At 41.3% G+C, this 16,946-nt stretch overlaps 1 protein-coding gene, 1 long non-coding RNA gene and 1 other non-coding gene across 5 annotated transcripts in view; 2 read left to right on the top strand and 1 right to left on the bottom strand.

Moving 5' to 3' along the window:
* Positions 1–16,946, top strand: part of LOC126379600 (BCL2/adenovirus E1B 19 kDa protein-interacting protein 3) — a 50,629-nt gene that overhangs the window by 27,946 nt on the left and 5,737 nt on the right. For all 3 annotated transcript variants that reach the window (XM_050028416.1, XM_050028417.1, XM_050028418.1), the window contains 5 exons: positions 5,242–5,377; positions 13,749–13,830; positions 14,305–14,363; positions 14,906–15,008; positions 16,029–16,132. In XM_050028416.1, the coding sequence (XP_049884373.1) occupies positions 5,242–5,377; positions 13,749–13,830; positions 14,305–14,363; positions 14,906–15,008; positions 16,029–16,132 (484 nt within the window). The remainder of the gene's footprint in view (positions 1–5,241; positions 5,378–13,748; positions 13,831–14,304; positions 14,364–14,905; positions 15,009–16,028; positions 16,133–16,946) is intronic.
* LOC126379644 (uncharacterized) overlaps positions 1–16,946 on the bottom strand; it is a 72,337-nt gene that overhangs the window by 51,114 nt on the left and 4,277 nt on the right. The gene's annotated exons all lie outside the window — the stretch shown is intronic.
* On the top strand, positions 5,106–5,178 carry Trnav-uac (transfer RNA valine (anticodon UAC)). The gene has a single exon. It is a non-coding gene; the product is annotated as a tRNA-Val (tRNA).

The following is a 16,946-nucleotide window of genomic DNA, read 5'->3' as shown; positions in this document are numbered from 1 at the left end:
AATAAATATTTTCGATTTTTTTTTTTTGAAAAAGATCTAATTATAGTTCTATATTTAGTTTTTCTTTTGTTTTTTTTTGAAGGTTGACTGGAAGAGATCGCTCTTAGCGATAAGTCATACCTTTGCCCACCTTAGAATAAGTTAATCCTGTAAATGTTTTGTAAATTTGTGTGCAATAAAGTGTTTTATTATTATTAAGTATGTAAGACTCGAAACCAATAATTAGTGAACAGGAAAACCGGAAACTATAATACGACCGTATTAAGCAACTTCCTGCCTACGTGGAGAGACGTTGGCGTGCTCGCTCCGTTTACGATTTGTTCGGCTTACTTTTGGACCGAGGTTGTTTAGAAGTCAAGGTCGGTCGTGGTCAGACAGTGTTGTGTTGTTCTCGAGAGTGTTCCCAGGAAATTCCCAGAAAAATCCCATTTTTCTTTTGACTTATTTACGAAATCTATCTATCTATCTATATCAGCCATCCATACCATACCACGACCATATTGAAGACTATAGAGAACCGGAGAGGAAATATGATTGGCCACCTGATACGACACGATTCATTTATAACAAACATTATAGAAGGAAAAATTGAAGGGAAGAGAGGAAGGGGTAGACATAGGATAACATTTATGAAACAAATAAAAGAGAAGGTGCAGGTCGTGTCGTATCGGGAGGTGAAGGTTTTGGCGGGAAGAAGAGAGGAATGGCGGTTACTCCACCGACAAGAGCGCAGCTCTTAAATAGAGAGAGAGATCTATATCAGCCTAAATTTATATCCAATTTTGGACGTAGGCCTCTTCCATGTTTCTCCATTTCCGACGATCCTGGGCTATCGACATCCAGCCATATCCTGCGTGCCGCACAATGTCGTCCTTCCATCTCATTGGTGGTCTTCCTCTCGGTCTTGTGAATGCTCGTGGGCGCCACTCTAACAATCTCCGGGTCCATCTTTCCTTGCTCATTCGAGCAATGTGTCTTGAGTAATTTAAATAAAATAATAATAATTAATAATAATTTAAAATATATTATAAATTATAAATATATACTGTTCGGTTCTGTATGTTGTGTGCAATAAAGTATATTTGATTTGATTTGATATACTTATTATAAAATATATATTATATAATAATTTAAATTACTCAAGGTGTTTTTATCGTTTCACTGAGTATCAAAGTAGCCTATTTCAACTCATGTACAGTCATGAGCAATATAATGTACCCACTTTAGGACTCTGTCGCACTAACATATTTGACATTTAAAGAGACTTTCAGTTCAATTTGTCAAAAAAGTTAATGTGACATGGTACCAAAGTGTATACATATTAATGCTCGTGACCGTACGCTCACCGTTAAGTTACATTAAGTTAGTTTATAAGTTCTCATGAAGTGAAATGTAAATTTCTTTTGAGAATAAAGATTTATTTAACCTGAATGTTCCCAATGTGAGATTTTAGCTGCTCAGAAGTTAGTCCACCACAGTAGATGTTGTTCTTCATAAATCAGAATAATTGATGGTGATGGATTAGAACTGTCCGTGTCTGTTTTTCCAACTCGTTATAATCTGGGAGTCTTCAAGGCTAGACTGAATAAGCATTTCACCCTAGACACACATCTTCACTTACCATCACCACTTACGCGAGCATATATTATTAATAAATTCAAATTCATTTATTCGTCAACATAAAAGGGTTGTTACAATAAAATTTATGTCGCACTATGTCGCATCTTTCGGTACGAATTTAAAACATAACAGATTAAATTACAAATAAAATTAATAAATAAATTACAATAGCATTCAAATAAAGTTACACAATATAATCAATATAGAAAATTAACAATAAATACTTATCATTTAGACAAAAATTCGTCACCAGAATAAAATGTCTTTTCAATTAAATAATTAGTCAACGTAATTTAAATGTCATTAATTAGTTACATTGTCTAATATCTAACGATAACGCTAAAACTCTTCACATAAGTTTAACGCATTTTTACTGCAAAACAATATCTATCGATCTAATGTACGACCGACTAGCATATTAATATGGTGCGTACGCGCATACATAACTGGTTACGTAATCAAAATGACCCAGATACTAAAGCTTCCAATCTGAATGGTATGAGGCTTGGTGTTTGTCGTAATAGCAAAGAAAACGTATAAACTCACGACTATATCCCAATTGGGGTAGTCAGGGGTACAGTCATGAGTAATATCATGTACCCAGTTTAGAACCCTGTCGCACTATCATATTTGACATTTCATGAGAGTTACGGTTTAATTTGTCAAAAAAGTTAATGTGACATGGTACCAAAGTGTATACATATTAATGCTCGTGACCGTACTAGTGGCTTTATTCCAAGAACCCGCCATATTTTGCGTGCATAATGCAGCAGACCAGCGTAGTTGTTAGTAAACATACGCGGAACGGTATGTTTGGTTGATTGTTCACCGGTTGTTGAAGCTTTTGTATGGAAGTTTCTGATGAATTATTAAGGTCTGCGATTGTTGAAGTTAAGCAACTTTCGCAAAGGCCGGTCATACGATGGGTGACCACAAAAAAAAAGTTTTCAGCTCGAGCTCCTCCGTGCTTCGGAAGGCACGTTAAGCCGTTGGTCCCGGCTGCATTAACAGTCGTTAATAACCATCAATCCGCACTGGGCCCGCGTGATGGTTTAAGGCCCGATCTCCCTATTCATCCATAGGGAAGGCCCGTGCCCCAGCAGTGGGGACGTTAATGGGCTGATGATGATGATTAAGGTTTAAAGTTTAAAATACTTTATTTTCTCAAAAGAATACATTCGATTCGCTTACTGAGAAACAATCAATTTCATATAGTAGTTTTAAACAACATTGGAGTTGGACTAAGATAGGTAGGTTAGGTACAAACCTGTTTAGTGTTTAGGTTTAGCGATGTTTGTAAAACAATCTATGTGTAATTTATGAAGTGTTATAAACAAAAAAAAAAGGTACTTAGATAACATATCGAGACTTACTATACTAATTACAAAATAAAAGAAACCTGCTTATTAATTACACATCTCAATTTGGATGCATTATTATTTAAGTGTGTGTGTGTTAGAGGGAAACCACTGCCCTTGTAGCGGACCCAACTAGTTGGCCACCTAGTTCCGCTCACATGCAACAGATGGCGCCACATTCTTCAAGCGGTCGTGAAACGCGGTATCGAAGTTTACACGGCAAGACGCATATATACAACTTCTAACACAACACTGTTGGATCGTCGATCCCTAGTCACACTACCAACTTGTGGCTAGCGGGGTACTATGCTCAGTTCGGTACCCCGAAACCATCCTTTGGCGGCAGCACACCCTTGCCGCCAAACCCTATTTTTCCCTAAACAGGTAGCATGGAAAATGCTGCACCGACAAGAGCGTGGCTCTTAAATTGATGATGATGATTATTTAAGTATACTTCATCCTGAGCAGACATGACATTACAACTATTAGATTTGTGTGAAGTAAAGTCGTGTAGCCCAGTTGGTAGAACGTTTGCACACTTTGAGTTCGCAGGATCGAATCCAGCACAGGCCTAAACCAAATTGTTGAATTTGTTTTCGAGTTCATGTTTGGATCATAAACGATTATCACGTGCTCAGCGGTGAAGGGAAACATCGTGAGGGAACCCACATTCCATTTGTGACATTAGCCGTAAAATCACCTCCACCAGCCCGCAGTGGAGCAGCGTGGTGGAGTATGCTCCATACCCCCTCCGGTTGATTGAGGGGAGGCCTGTGCCCAGCAGTGAGACGTGTATAGGCTGTTAGTGTTTATGTTTATGTATGAAGCTATGAAAAGCATGTGATAATGAGTCTAAATTAAAACTGGGCCCGCGTGGTAGTTTAAGGCCCGATCTCCCTATCCATCCATAGGGAAGGCCCGTGCCCCAGCAGTGGGGACGTTAATGGGCTGATGATGATGATGATGAATGAGTCTAAATGGGTCCGTCTATCGTGAATCTCGCCGGATGTGACTGTTGAAACAATGGTTAGGTTACACGCAGGTAACTGTTGCTATGAATAGACGCTTGGTCATGGTTTACATAGGTACAATTCGTGCCATGCACATTGCCCATCGTCATCCATCAACCTCCATCATCTTCCATCAAACAAAGAGACTCATGCTTGATTCTGAAGATAGGATCTATTATCGATTAAATCATGAGATGAGATCATGAGATTTTTGACGTGACTTATTGTAGATTTGCCGCAGGTGGCATTAACTACTTGGCCGGACAAATGGGGAGCGCTGAAGGCTCTCACCCGGTACAACGTTTAAGACAACAGGCCTGAGGATGCCCAGTTGGGCGCGAACCTCGGCTCAGGGCGTTGTCTGAGAGGAAAAATATTTGAAAGAATTAATCGACCCTAGTGGGTCGATAGCGATAAGCGGTGAATGAGGGAAATCGTCGACCACGCCGGCGGGGTCGGTATCGGGGTCCTGAAGTGTTTGGTGTCGCGAGCTGATTGGCTGCCTCTATGGCTAGAGTAATAGGGTCGTCGGTCTATTCATCGAAAATCACCCTAAAAGTGTAAATAAAATCAAATTAAATTTTGCAACGAACTACATCTAAAAGTCGATTTGCCTAAAAATGTAAGATAGGAAGGAGTATTTGCTTCTTCCCCGACGACATAACATACCTACGTTATAGAGCATAATGGTGCTTTTTCTTCTATCGTGTTTCCTCTCAGACGACGCCCTGAGCCGAGGTTCGCGCCCAACTGGGCACCCTCAGGCCTGTTGTCTTAAACGTTGTACCGGGTGAGAGCCTTCAGCGCTCCCCATTTGTCCGGTCAAGTAGTTAATGCCATCTGCGGCAAATCTACAATAAGTCACGTCAAAAAAAATCTTCTATCGTGTGGGTTGTGAGGTGGATTACCAACCCCATCAACTCTCGTATCAGGGTTACTATTGAGCCGCCAAAGGCCCCTGACATGGCACATGTAACGACTACGTACTTATATCAGAGTACTTATAACAGTTTTAGATTATTATTTATTTAGTAATCAGAATTTCGTAATTTATTTTTGACTCTGTTATCTACCTAACAGACTGAACACTACCTCAATTTAAAGCACTCCGCCACGTGGTTCCGTGGTGTAGTGGTTATCACATCTGCTTTACACGCAGAAGGCCGCCAGTTCGATCCTGGCCGGAATCATTCTCTTTTTGGGTTTTCTATTTTGTCTCTTCCGTTTTGTAATGGAACGTTTTTTTTTTTCAGAATCATGGGTGGAGCTGAACTCTGGCAACGGCCTCGCAGCGGTCGAGAATGAGTATATCAGACTGCTCCGCGAGGCTCAACGGGAGAGCCGGGACTCCTCCGTGAGGCACTCGCGAGCCTCCAGCGTCAAAGGCAGGTGAGGCATCGGACAGCTGTGAATGGTCTCTTCTTCTATCGTGTGGGTTGGTTGTTCCCGAGACCTATTCATCATCTCTCTAGCATTACCCCGTTTTTCACAGGGTCCGCTTACCTAACCTGAAGATTTGACAGGTCCGGTTTTTTGCGCCAGCGACTGCCTGTCTGACCTTCCAATCTGCAAAGGGAATACCAGCCCAATACAGTTTAGGTCTGTTGAGGAGCTCGGTGGCGCAGCGGTTAACGCGCTCGGTCTGCGATCAGCCCATTAACGTCCCCACTGCTGGGGCACGGGCCTTCCCTTTAGAATCTAAAGTTTAGATGGATAGGGATATCGGGCCTTAAACCACCACGCGGGCCCAGTGCGGATTGGTGGCTATTAACGACTGCTAATGCAGCCGGGACCAACGGCTTAACGTGCCTTCCGAAGCACGGAGGAGCTCGAGATGGAAACTTTTTTTTTGTGGTCACCCATCCTATGACCGGCCTTTGCGAAAGTTGCTTAACTTCAACAATCGCAGACTGTGCGCGTTTACCGCTGCGCCACCGAGCTCCTCGAGCTCGATGTATATGTCACCGTAAAATTGTAAATAACGTTAGATTATAATCTATCTCGCGAGATTGTGAACTGTCGAAAAATTGTGAAACGTAATATACTGCTTACAATTTAACGTATTATTATTCGTCAGATTATAATCTATCGAAGTAAAACTGTTAAATCACAATCTTACAATTGTCAAATTGTCAACTGTCCGACGGCTGTCCCTGATTGGTCGGCCTTACAGTAGACCGTTCTGTGTCCATAGAGTTAGGAATAAAACACAGGTGTCAGTCAAATAAAATAAATGCTCTTCAAGATTGTGAAATCAAGTACGTATTTATTAATTATTTAGTAAGTAATCAATAATTCTGACATCACATGGTAAGAAAAAATGTATCAAAATTAAAAAATCTGAAACGTATCATTCAGTATACTTTTCGTGTGTAAGATAAACATGCTGGCGGCATAGGGGTGGCCCAAGGGCCACCCCCGCCGCACCCTAACCTACTGTTATGCCTTGTAAAAATTATGACAAAACACTATTATTCTAAAAAAGAATTATGGATATCTATTTATTAATCCCAAAAATAAGTTATACCTAACAAACCAGTATTCCTAGATGTTATTATGGGAAAGTAAAACTATTATGCTAAAAAACGTTATGCAAAAAGGATTATGATAATCTAACGTTATTTACAATTTTACGGTGACATATACATATAGGCTATTTATGTTAGTATGTATAATAACAATCGATAGACAACCCTAATCTAAGTTCAAAGCCACGTGTTCATTAAGGGTCAGATTCTAGTGGCACGTGTATTCACTGCTATTGACTTTACTAAGCTAGGACTTACAATGTACTTGTAATAGTTGATGTGTTCCTGGTACTTTAGACGGCCCGGGCCTTTATTTCTGGCTTTAGGATGATGATATTTGATGATGATGATGGTGCGGAACATCATCAAAATAGAACATAACCGGGTGAGATCCTTCAGTGCTCCCCATTTGTCCGGACAAGTAGTTAATGTAATCACGCTAAGAAAATCACGTCAAAAATATGCAGTTTCGACTTCGGTTATGTGTGGCTTGCTTAGTGATGATGATCATAAAAAATATAACTATTGAGAGCCCCCAGCGCTCCCCATTTGTCCGGCCAAGTAGTTAATGTCATTTGTGGCAATTCTACAATTAAGTCACGGTTATGTATTGCGTGGCTTGCTTAGTGATGATGATGATAGAAGAGAAGATGATGTTTGATGATGTGAAACATCCGAAGAAAATAAAAATACATAACTGGGTGAGAGCCCCCAGCGCTCTCCATTTGAACGGCCAAGTAAGTCAAATCTACAATAACTCACATTAATTATAGTATTTTATGCAACAGTTGTATAAGAAGCGTCAAAAAATGCGAGTGGCGTGAGTTGCGATGTGAGCCTTGGCTTGGTTTTTTTTTTTTTTTTTTTTTTTCTTTTTTTCTTTGTATAATTTTTGTTTCATTTAAAATTACGTCGTCGTAGAAAAAGTATTGTATGCAACGTTGTATAACTAGGTCAAAAAATGCTCGTGGCGTCTCTTATTGCGATGTTCGCCAAGGCTCACATCGCAACTCACGCCACTCGCATTTTTTGACCCTTCTTATACAACTGTTGCATAAAATACTATTAAAAAACCCCCGTCCAAAAAAAAAGTACACTAACAGCAGACCAGCTCAGTGGTTCCAGAAGACATTAGTGTTTCAAATGTCAGATCCCACATATGCTTGCAAGCAAACTGAGCGTGTAACATTCCTATCACACCTAACAAACGACCTGATGACCTTGAAAACATGAACCGATTTCCACCAACAAAAAAACCGCATTAAAATCGGATCATCCCTTTGGAAGCTACGATGCCACAGACAGACACATACACATTTACACACACACACACACACACACACACACACACACACATATACGTCAAACTTATAACACCCCGTCGTTTTTGCGTCGGGGGTTAAAAAAGAACAGATTTAAAAAGCTATTCTACGAATAGTCGATAGGTAATATGACTATTGAGAAATCTACCCTAAGGCAGGAGCGTTACGAGTTACATAATAACAACTCTCATCAGTTGATGTCCTCCTGGTACTTTCGTTGGCGGTTTACATGTGTGGATTAGTTTTGCTCTAGACACCTTGTCAATAAATTGTCAAATGCAGAGCTCTTAGCGAAATATGTAGTCCTGTTACTTTCGTATGGTACCACATCAGTAAATAGTTACTTACTTTTTTTTTTTTGTTATTTACTTACATAGGCAAATTCACGCCTGAATTCCCATCGGGGTAGGTAGCCAACTAGCCACACAACAAAATGGCGTAAAATGCGTTAATGTTATTTATAATTTTACAATAAACTACTGTAAAAAATATAAATAAAATTCGTCTTATGGGTTGTGAGGTGGAATACCAGCCTCATCAACCCTAGTGTCAGGGTTATGATTGAGCCGCCAAAGGCCCCTGACATGGCTCATGTAACGATTACTCACTTACATCCAGTAAATAGTAACCGGGACCAACGGCTTAACGTGCCTTTTGAAACACGGATTATCTTACTTTCGGACAATCAGGTGATCAGCCTGTAATGTCCTAAGCAAACTAGGGATCACAAAGTGATTTTTGGGATATGTCCCCACGGGGATATGAACCCGGGACCTCCGGATCGTGACCTCAACGCTCAAACCTCTGGACCACAGACGCCGTAAGTTATAAAACCTAAAATCACAATACAATAGTAAATATTTAACTTTTTTTGTAATTCAAATTCAAATTATTTTCAGATTAATATCCATAATTATAAGTAGATTAGATTAGGTAAATTAAAATTAAATTATATATAAAATCAAATAAAATTAATATTATTAATAAAAATGAAATAAAATAAAATACATTAGTGCCCATAAAATAATAAAAGTAATAAAATCTATATACAAATGTACAAAGTTATAAAAGTCTCCATTACCAGTATGTGCTCCTAGTACTTCGGCCGTGTGATACGCGGCGCTTTTCACCTGAACAAATCTCGTTTTTATTACAAGCCCATTTCGTGGCTTGTCGTCATAGGTAAATGAGCTTCTATACGATCATGCTCCCCTGGTACTTCGCCAGAGAACTGACGTCATAGGTATGTGAAAACGAAAGAGTTCGGTTGGTTATTTTGAACATACATACTTCTCTTCTCTCGTGTGCGTTGTGAGGTGGATTACCAACCTCATCAACCCTGGTGTCAGGGGCTATTGAGCCGCCAAAGGCCCCTGACATGGCTAACGACTGCTTACTTACATCAGTAAGTAGTAACCGGGAGCAACGGCTTGACGTACCTTCCGAAGCACGGGTCATCTTAGTTTCGGACGATCAGGTGATCAGACTAATGTGCTAAGCAAACTAGGGATCACAAAGTATTTTTGAGATTAGGCTGTTTATGTAAACGTAGCTGGCGAGATACCCTTTGGAATACAAGGCGTCATTTCTGAAGTATATACATACATAAACTCACGCCCGCAATCCCTAACGGGGTGGGCAGAGCCACAAGTAATCAAAGACAACTTGCAGCCACTGTCGATACGATGTCGTAAGCTGGATATGATGAACCTTATGGTGATAAGATATCAGCCTATCGCCCGTAACATTAGTCCGTCATTTAGAGGACACAATCCCTCTGTCGGTTTTTACGACATGCCCGGGAAGACAAGCAGCTGAACGTGTTCTATGTTTTTTATTTGCTCCCAGAACAGCGTAGAAGCAAAGTTTTCAATTGTTAAGATGTGACGACTTCTGACACTGTCTACCCCGCTAGCGACCATTGGCGTGACATCTATGTATTTTGAAGACATAAGCAAACTCTAAAATGCATTACACGCCTTTAAAAACTGCACTTTGCAACTTGCAACACACAAAGAACGGTAATAAAAAGCCGGGTGAGAGCCTTCAGCGCTCCCCATTTGTCCGGCCAAGTAGTTAATGCCATCTGCGGCAAATCTACAATAAGTCACGTCAAAAAAAAAAAAAAAAGGTAATAAAAAATTCAGTCTCAAATCTAGACACACCCACATCACCTCACACCTATCTCACTCTGCCCAGTAACATAATCACATAGCGCTGTCTCCTTCGCACATTCGTAAATTTAAACAGGCATTCGCTTTCTCGTTTTTCGCGTGGGAGCGAGCGAGACGCAAGATCTAGTCTAGGCACAGACTGGTAAGTTAGGTCTCAACATTAGGTCTTAACCTAGACAAAATACCAGGAGATCATAAGCGCGTAGCGTTCGTAAGGCAAACACTAGACTTTTGACTTAGTCGGGTTTGTTGAACCTAGGTTTTCTAGGTTAGAATCAGAATCATTTATTCAACGTTTAACATAGATAAACTTGTTGAAGGTCAATTTAACATTTTTGATTAAGTAAGATGAGCCGAGAACGTACATGGAAGATTAAAGAAAAGATTAACGTCGTGTCTTATAGGGAAGTCAAGGAATTGGCCTTTGATAGACTGGAATGGAAAATGCTACACCGACAAGAGCGTGGCTCTTAAATTGATGAAGATGTTCCGAGCTGTGGGCACGTTAAGCCGTTGGTCCCGGTTACTACTTGCTGATGTAAGTAGTCGTTACATGGGTCATGTCAGGGGCCTTTGGCGACTCAATAGTAACCCTGACACTGGAATCAGAAACCAGAATAATTTATTCAACGTAATTATCATGGATAAACTTGTTGAAGGTCAATTTAATATTTTTGAATCTACGTCATTTCGCAAGGTGTTACGTCTGAGGAGAAGAAATGACAAGAAACTGCAACAGCAACACATCTTTTAAATCAATGTAGTATACATTACAAGTTATTTAATAATTAAAGAAACATAATGAATACCAGGCATTTTTATCATTTAGGTAATCATTATTCTTATTATAAGCTTTTTTTACATAAAGTAAGCTTCACATGAGCTTTAAATTTATTTTCTGGCAAATTCAAAACACTGTCTGGTATTTTATTGTGAAAACGTGTACACAACCCCAAAAAAGATGAAAGTTAAGTTTAGCTACATAGATACATACATAAACTCACGCCTATTTCCCACCGGGGTAAGCAGAGACTATAGAATTCCATTTGCTTCGATCCTGACACACTTCTCTTGCTTCCTCCACATTCATCAATCGCTTCATACACGCACGCCGGTTCAGAGTAGATCGTACTGAACCGTCGTTTTAAGTTTAGCTACATAAACAGCCTATACACGTCCCACTGCTGGGCACAGGCCTCCCCTCAATCAACCGGAGGGGGTATGGAGCATACTCCACCACGCTGCTTCAATGCGGGTTGGTGGAGGTGTTTTTACGGCTAACAGCCGGGACCAACGGCTTAACCTGCCCTCCGAAGCACGGAATCATCTTATTTTACGGACAATCAGGTGATTCAAGCCAGAAAAGTCCTTACCAAACAAAGGGCAGTCTCACAAAGTGATTTCGACAATGTCCCCATCGGGAATCGAACCCGGACCTCCAGATCGTGAGCCTAACGCTCTAACCACTAGACCACGGAGGCTGTTGTTTAAGTTTAGCTATAAGCATTTAATTCTAGTATTTGATTACAAATTAATGTCAAGTGGTTCAACGGCTTGCTTCTCAAACGGGGAGCCCCGGTTCGAAGTCCGGTACCGGACTTACAGTCATGAGCAATATAATGTACCCACTTTAGGACTCTGTCGCACCTAACATATTTGACATTTAGTGAGACTTACAGTTCAATTTGTCAAAAAAGTTAATGTGACATGGTACCAAAGTGCATACATATTAATGCTCGTGACCGTACACCGAGTTATTAATTTATCTCAAGTGCAGTTTGCACTAACACAGTTGTCTCGACCATTATAGACGGCGATACCGCTCACTACCTATCACGTTCATCGTCATCTTGCGATGGCTGTACCACTGGCTACCCCATTGGGACATACGCGTGAGATTTTGTTGTTGTGATATTTATTATCAAAAATAAATTGTTTGAAAACGTACATAAACATAAACTTCCCACTGCTGGGCACAGGCCTCCCCTCAATCAACCGGAGGGGGTATGGAGCATACTCCACCACGCTGCTCTAATGCGGTGCGGGTTGGTGGAGGTGTTTTTTTTACGGCTAATAACCGGGACCAACGGCTTAACGTGCCCTCCCGAAGCACGGAATCATCTTACTTTTTCGGACAATCAGGTGATTCAAGCCTGAAATGTCCTTACCAAACAAAAGACAGTCTTACAAAGTGATTTCGACAATGCCATAATATAATAAAAGCAAAAATAAAAGTGTTACGAATATTAAGACTAGAGAATCGAACCTTGAACCCTTGAATGCACTACCGGGTGCGTCATTTAACTACTTATTTTTTACAATGCCCCTTTATGCGGCTTCTGCGTGCATTCTAATTAACTTTGCTGCATTTAAAGTGCGTATGCAACTACGCATTTTCAAGGATAAATCTTTCATTGTTTTTTTTTACATATACAGTGACATCGTAACGAAAACTGAGGGATGATTCAGATACAGATGATGATTCTGATTTGATAACAGGTGGAATTTTCTGTCGCAAACGTATGGAATTGAAAATAATTAAAAAAAAAAACACTAAAATTTTCATGATCTTTGCGACGGAAAATTCCACTTGATATCAACTCAGAGTCATGGTTCCCCCTCCATATCCGTTACGATGTCACTAATACCCTGTATACGGTCACTAGCATTAATATGTATACACTTTGGTACCATGTCACATTAACTTTTTTGACAAATTGAATTGTAAGTCTTACTAAATGTCAAATATGTTAGTGCGACAGAGTCCTAAAGTGGGTACATTATTTTGCTCATGACTGTACATCGAATACAATCCGAAACCACATTTATGGATTCAGAAATCGACACTGCGACGAGTATTGAGTTTCTAACGGTTTCTACTACCAAACCACAGATTAAGGGTATAGAGAGCTGTGCCCAGCAGTACCACGTATTAGTGATGTTCCGAATATTCGTATCCGTATCCGCGGATATCCGAGATAAAAGAAAAATCCGTATCCGTTACTTTTCACGCGGATCTTTTACGGATATTTTTCAGGTGATTAAGTAGAATTATTAAATGAAAAACTATAAAATTCCATTCGGATTGTTTTTATTTCTTAAAATCAAATATTGGGCACCTTTATATTGCAAACATTTAGATAGATAGATCTTTATAATTAAAGCAAGATAAAATATCACTTTTATAACAATGAAATAACTAAGAAAAACTAAGACTTTTTTAAGAAAATAAAGATCCGTATCCGTATCCGCGGATCTTTACACTAAATATCCGTATTCAGATCCGTATCCGCGGATATACATTTTTAACGATCCGGCACATCACTACCACGTATATAGGCTCATCTCTTCCCAGCATTATCCCGTTTTTCACAGGGTCCGCTTACCTAACCTGAAGATTTGACAGGTCCGGTTTTTTACAGAAGCGACTGCCTGTCTGACCTTCCAACCCTCGAAGGCAAAACCAGCCACACGTTAGGTCACACACCTCCGAAAATGCGTTTCTCGGAGATGTGGGTTTCCTCACGATGTTTTCCTTCACCGCTGAGCACGTGATAATAATTTATGATCGAAACATGAATTCGAAAACAAATTCGACAATCATTGGTTTAGGCCTGTGCTGGATTCGAGCCTGCGCCCTCAAAGTGAGAGGCAAGTGTTCTACCAACTACCACCATTGGCTATTTATGGTATTTTATGTATGTTTTTTTTATATATTGTTCTGTTTCCCCTCCAGCCCGAAGTCCCCGCCAAACAGCCCCAACTTGGAGCCGTCGACGGAAGACGAGCTCAAGGGGGTCTACATCAACTGCTGGAGAGTAAGTGGTCACCTTGTACTAATATTTATTTAGGTACACTTCATCATCATCATCATCAGCCTATTAACGTCCCCACTGCTGGGGCACGGGCCTTCCCTATGGATGGATAGGGAGATCGGGCCTTGAACCATCACGCGGGCCCAGCGCGGATTGGTGGTTATTAACGACTGCTAATGCAGCCGGGACCAACGGCTTAACGTGCCTTCCAAAGCACGGAGGAGCTCGAGATGAAAACTTTTTTTTGTGGTCACCCATCCTATGACCGGCCTTTGCGAAAGTTGCTTAACTTCAACAATCGCAGACCGAGCGCGTTTACCGCTGCGCCACCGAGCTTTAGGTACATTTGTAGCAATAAATATTAAACTTTCACAAACAGCATTAATTGAGACCATGATTCTGAGTTAATATCAAGTGTAATTTTCCGTCCCAAATTCGTGATTTTTTGTTTTAAAGTGTAATTTTGTATAACTCCAGGACGACTCCAATGACTGGGTTTGGGAGTGGAGCAGTCGACCTGACCAGTTGCCACCAAAGTGAGTACATACCTCACATATAACTTACATAAACAGCCTATTTACGTCCCCCTGCTGGGCACAGGCCTCCCCTCAAACAACCGGCGGGGGTATGGAGCATACTCCACCACGCTGCTCCAATGCGGGTTGGTGGAGGTGTTTTTACGGCTAATAGCCGGGACCAACGGGTTAACGTGCCCTCCGAAGCACGGAATCATCTTAATTTTTCGGACAATCTGGTGATTCAAGCCTAAAAAGTCCTTACCAAACAAAGGACAGTCTTACAAAGTGATTTCGACAATGCCATAATATAATAAAAGCAAAACTAAAAATGTTACGAATATTAATACTAGAGAATCGAACCTTGAACCCTGAATGAACTACCGGGTGCGTCTTTTAACTACTTATTTTGTTTAGGTTTGTAGCTACGGCTAGTAACCGGGACCAACGGCTTAACGTGCCCTCCGTGCAATAAAGTATTAGTATTATTGATCAATTGATTGATTGAAGACGTTGGTATTCTGTGGACCCTGCTGAGTGGTTTAACGGTGTTCTTTGCACAGGGACTGGCGGTTCAAGCACCCGACCAGCGCTCGAGGCCCGCCCTCGGCCACCTCCTCCATCGAGGTGCTGGAGCAGCAGCTCACGGCTCCCATCATGCATCAGGTAATAGAGTGGTGCTGATTCCACTACACAGTAATCAGAATCATTTATTCAACGTAATCATCATGGATAAACTTGTTGAAGGTCAATGTAACATTTTTGAATTTACGTCATTTCGCAAGGTGTTATGGCTGAGGAGAAGGAATGACAAGAAACTGCAACAGCAACACATCTTCTAAATCAATGAGGGTACATTACAAGTTATTTAATAACTAGAGGACCATCTTATACTAATTTACTTCAAGTTATACTTGTCCTTTTCCTATTCGCCGAAAAGAAAGGGACGGGCACTCGGCACTCACCGAATGTGGAGTGTTGTGGTGGAATTAGGAGTGTGTGGTAAAACGAAGAGTGTTGTGGTATAAAGAGTGTTATAAATAGGAGTGATGTGGTATAATGAGGGGTGTTGTGGTATAATGAGGGGTGTTGTGATATAATGACGAGTGTTGTGGTGGAATGACGAGTGTTGTGGTATAACGAGGAGTGTTGTGGTATGACGAGGAGTGTTGTGGTATAATGACGAGTGTTGTGGTGTAATGACGAGGAGTGTTGTGGTATAACGAGGAGTGTTGTGGTACAACGAGGAGTGTTGTGGTATGACGAGGAGTGTTGTGGTATGACGAGGAGTGTTGTGGTATGACGAGGAGTGTTGTGGTATGACGAGGAGTGATGTGGTATAATGACGAGTGTTGTGGTGGAATGTGGCGTGTTGTGGTGGAATGAGGAGTGTTGTGGTATAATGTGGTGTGTTGTGGTATGTTGTAATTATGTATAAGTTTTGGTACTAACAACATAACACATAGTTAATTATAAGCTTTACTATTAAACTAACGACATGGTCTGATATAAATAAATAAAATAACGAGGAGTGTTGTGGTATAACGAGGAGTGTTGTGGTATAACGAGGAGTGTTGTGGTATAACGAGGAGTGTTGTGGTATAACGAGGAGTGTTGTGGTATAACGAGGAGTGTTGTGGTATAACGAGGAGTGTTGTGGTATAACGAAGAGTGTCGTGGTTTCAGAGCCACTGGCTGTCTGTGCGCCGCACGTGCCTGTGGTCGCGGCGCGCCGTGGCCGCCGTGTTCGTGACCAACGTGCTGTCGCTGCTGCTGGGGGCCGGCATTGGGTACGTAACCATCATCCATGCATTTTTTTTTATAGGCATACACCTCGTATACAGTCCCGGAAATATTCCACATTTGGGAAAGGTGCAAAGCTCACCACAGTCAACACCCTAGCACGACAACAACAGTCGACAACAGTCGAGACCCTAGCACGGTGCGAGGTGTGCCACCGCACCGGACGCCGGAAAGGGGGGGGGGACAAAATCAACCAAGACTGGTTGACTGGTTGGTTGGTTGACTGACTGGTTGGTTGGTTGGTTGACTGGTTGGTTGGTTTGGTTAAATGAATATATTTGGTTATATGACCCTGGCCGCAAGCTAACTACACCAGGTCAGATTTCTCATACCGGGTGGCCGTGGACGACAATTTTTATTTTAAGGGGCTGAAGGGTGCCACTGATGTCTCGCGCCACCTAAATATTTTGCTCGCGAAGCTAGCGAAGTTTGGTTTCGCCAGCCTACCAAGAGCGCATAACAGGACTAAGGTCGCCCTTATGGGACACGATAAGGAGGACTATAATATTTTACTAGGGCCGTCACTGCCTATTAAATCCCACTGCTGGGCAAAGGATTTCATTTTTCCACTCCTCACGACTTCGCGATCTCCGGCCAATCCCTCCGATAGACATTTTGGTCGTCACACCATCTTTTACGCGGTCTGCCTCGATTTCTGTACCCGCCAAAGGCCCTTGACATGGCTCATGTAACGATTACTCACTTAAATCAGTAAGTAGTAACCGGGACCAACGGCTTAACGCGCCTTCGGAAGCACGGATCATCTTTATTTATTTATTTATTTATTTATTATGGTACATC

Source organism: Pectinophora gossypiella, chromosome 29, assembly GCF_024362695.1.
Source record: "Pectinophora gossypiella chromosome 29, ilPecGoss1.1, whole genome shotgun sequence".
Taxonomy (NCBI): Eukaryota; Metazoa; Arthropoda; class Insecta; order Lepidoptera; family Gelechiidae; genus Pectinophora; species Pectinophora gossypiella.
This window is presented reverse-complemented; position numbering and strand designations above follow the sequence as displayed.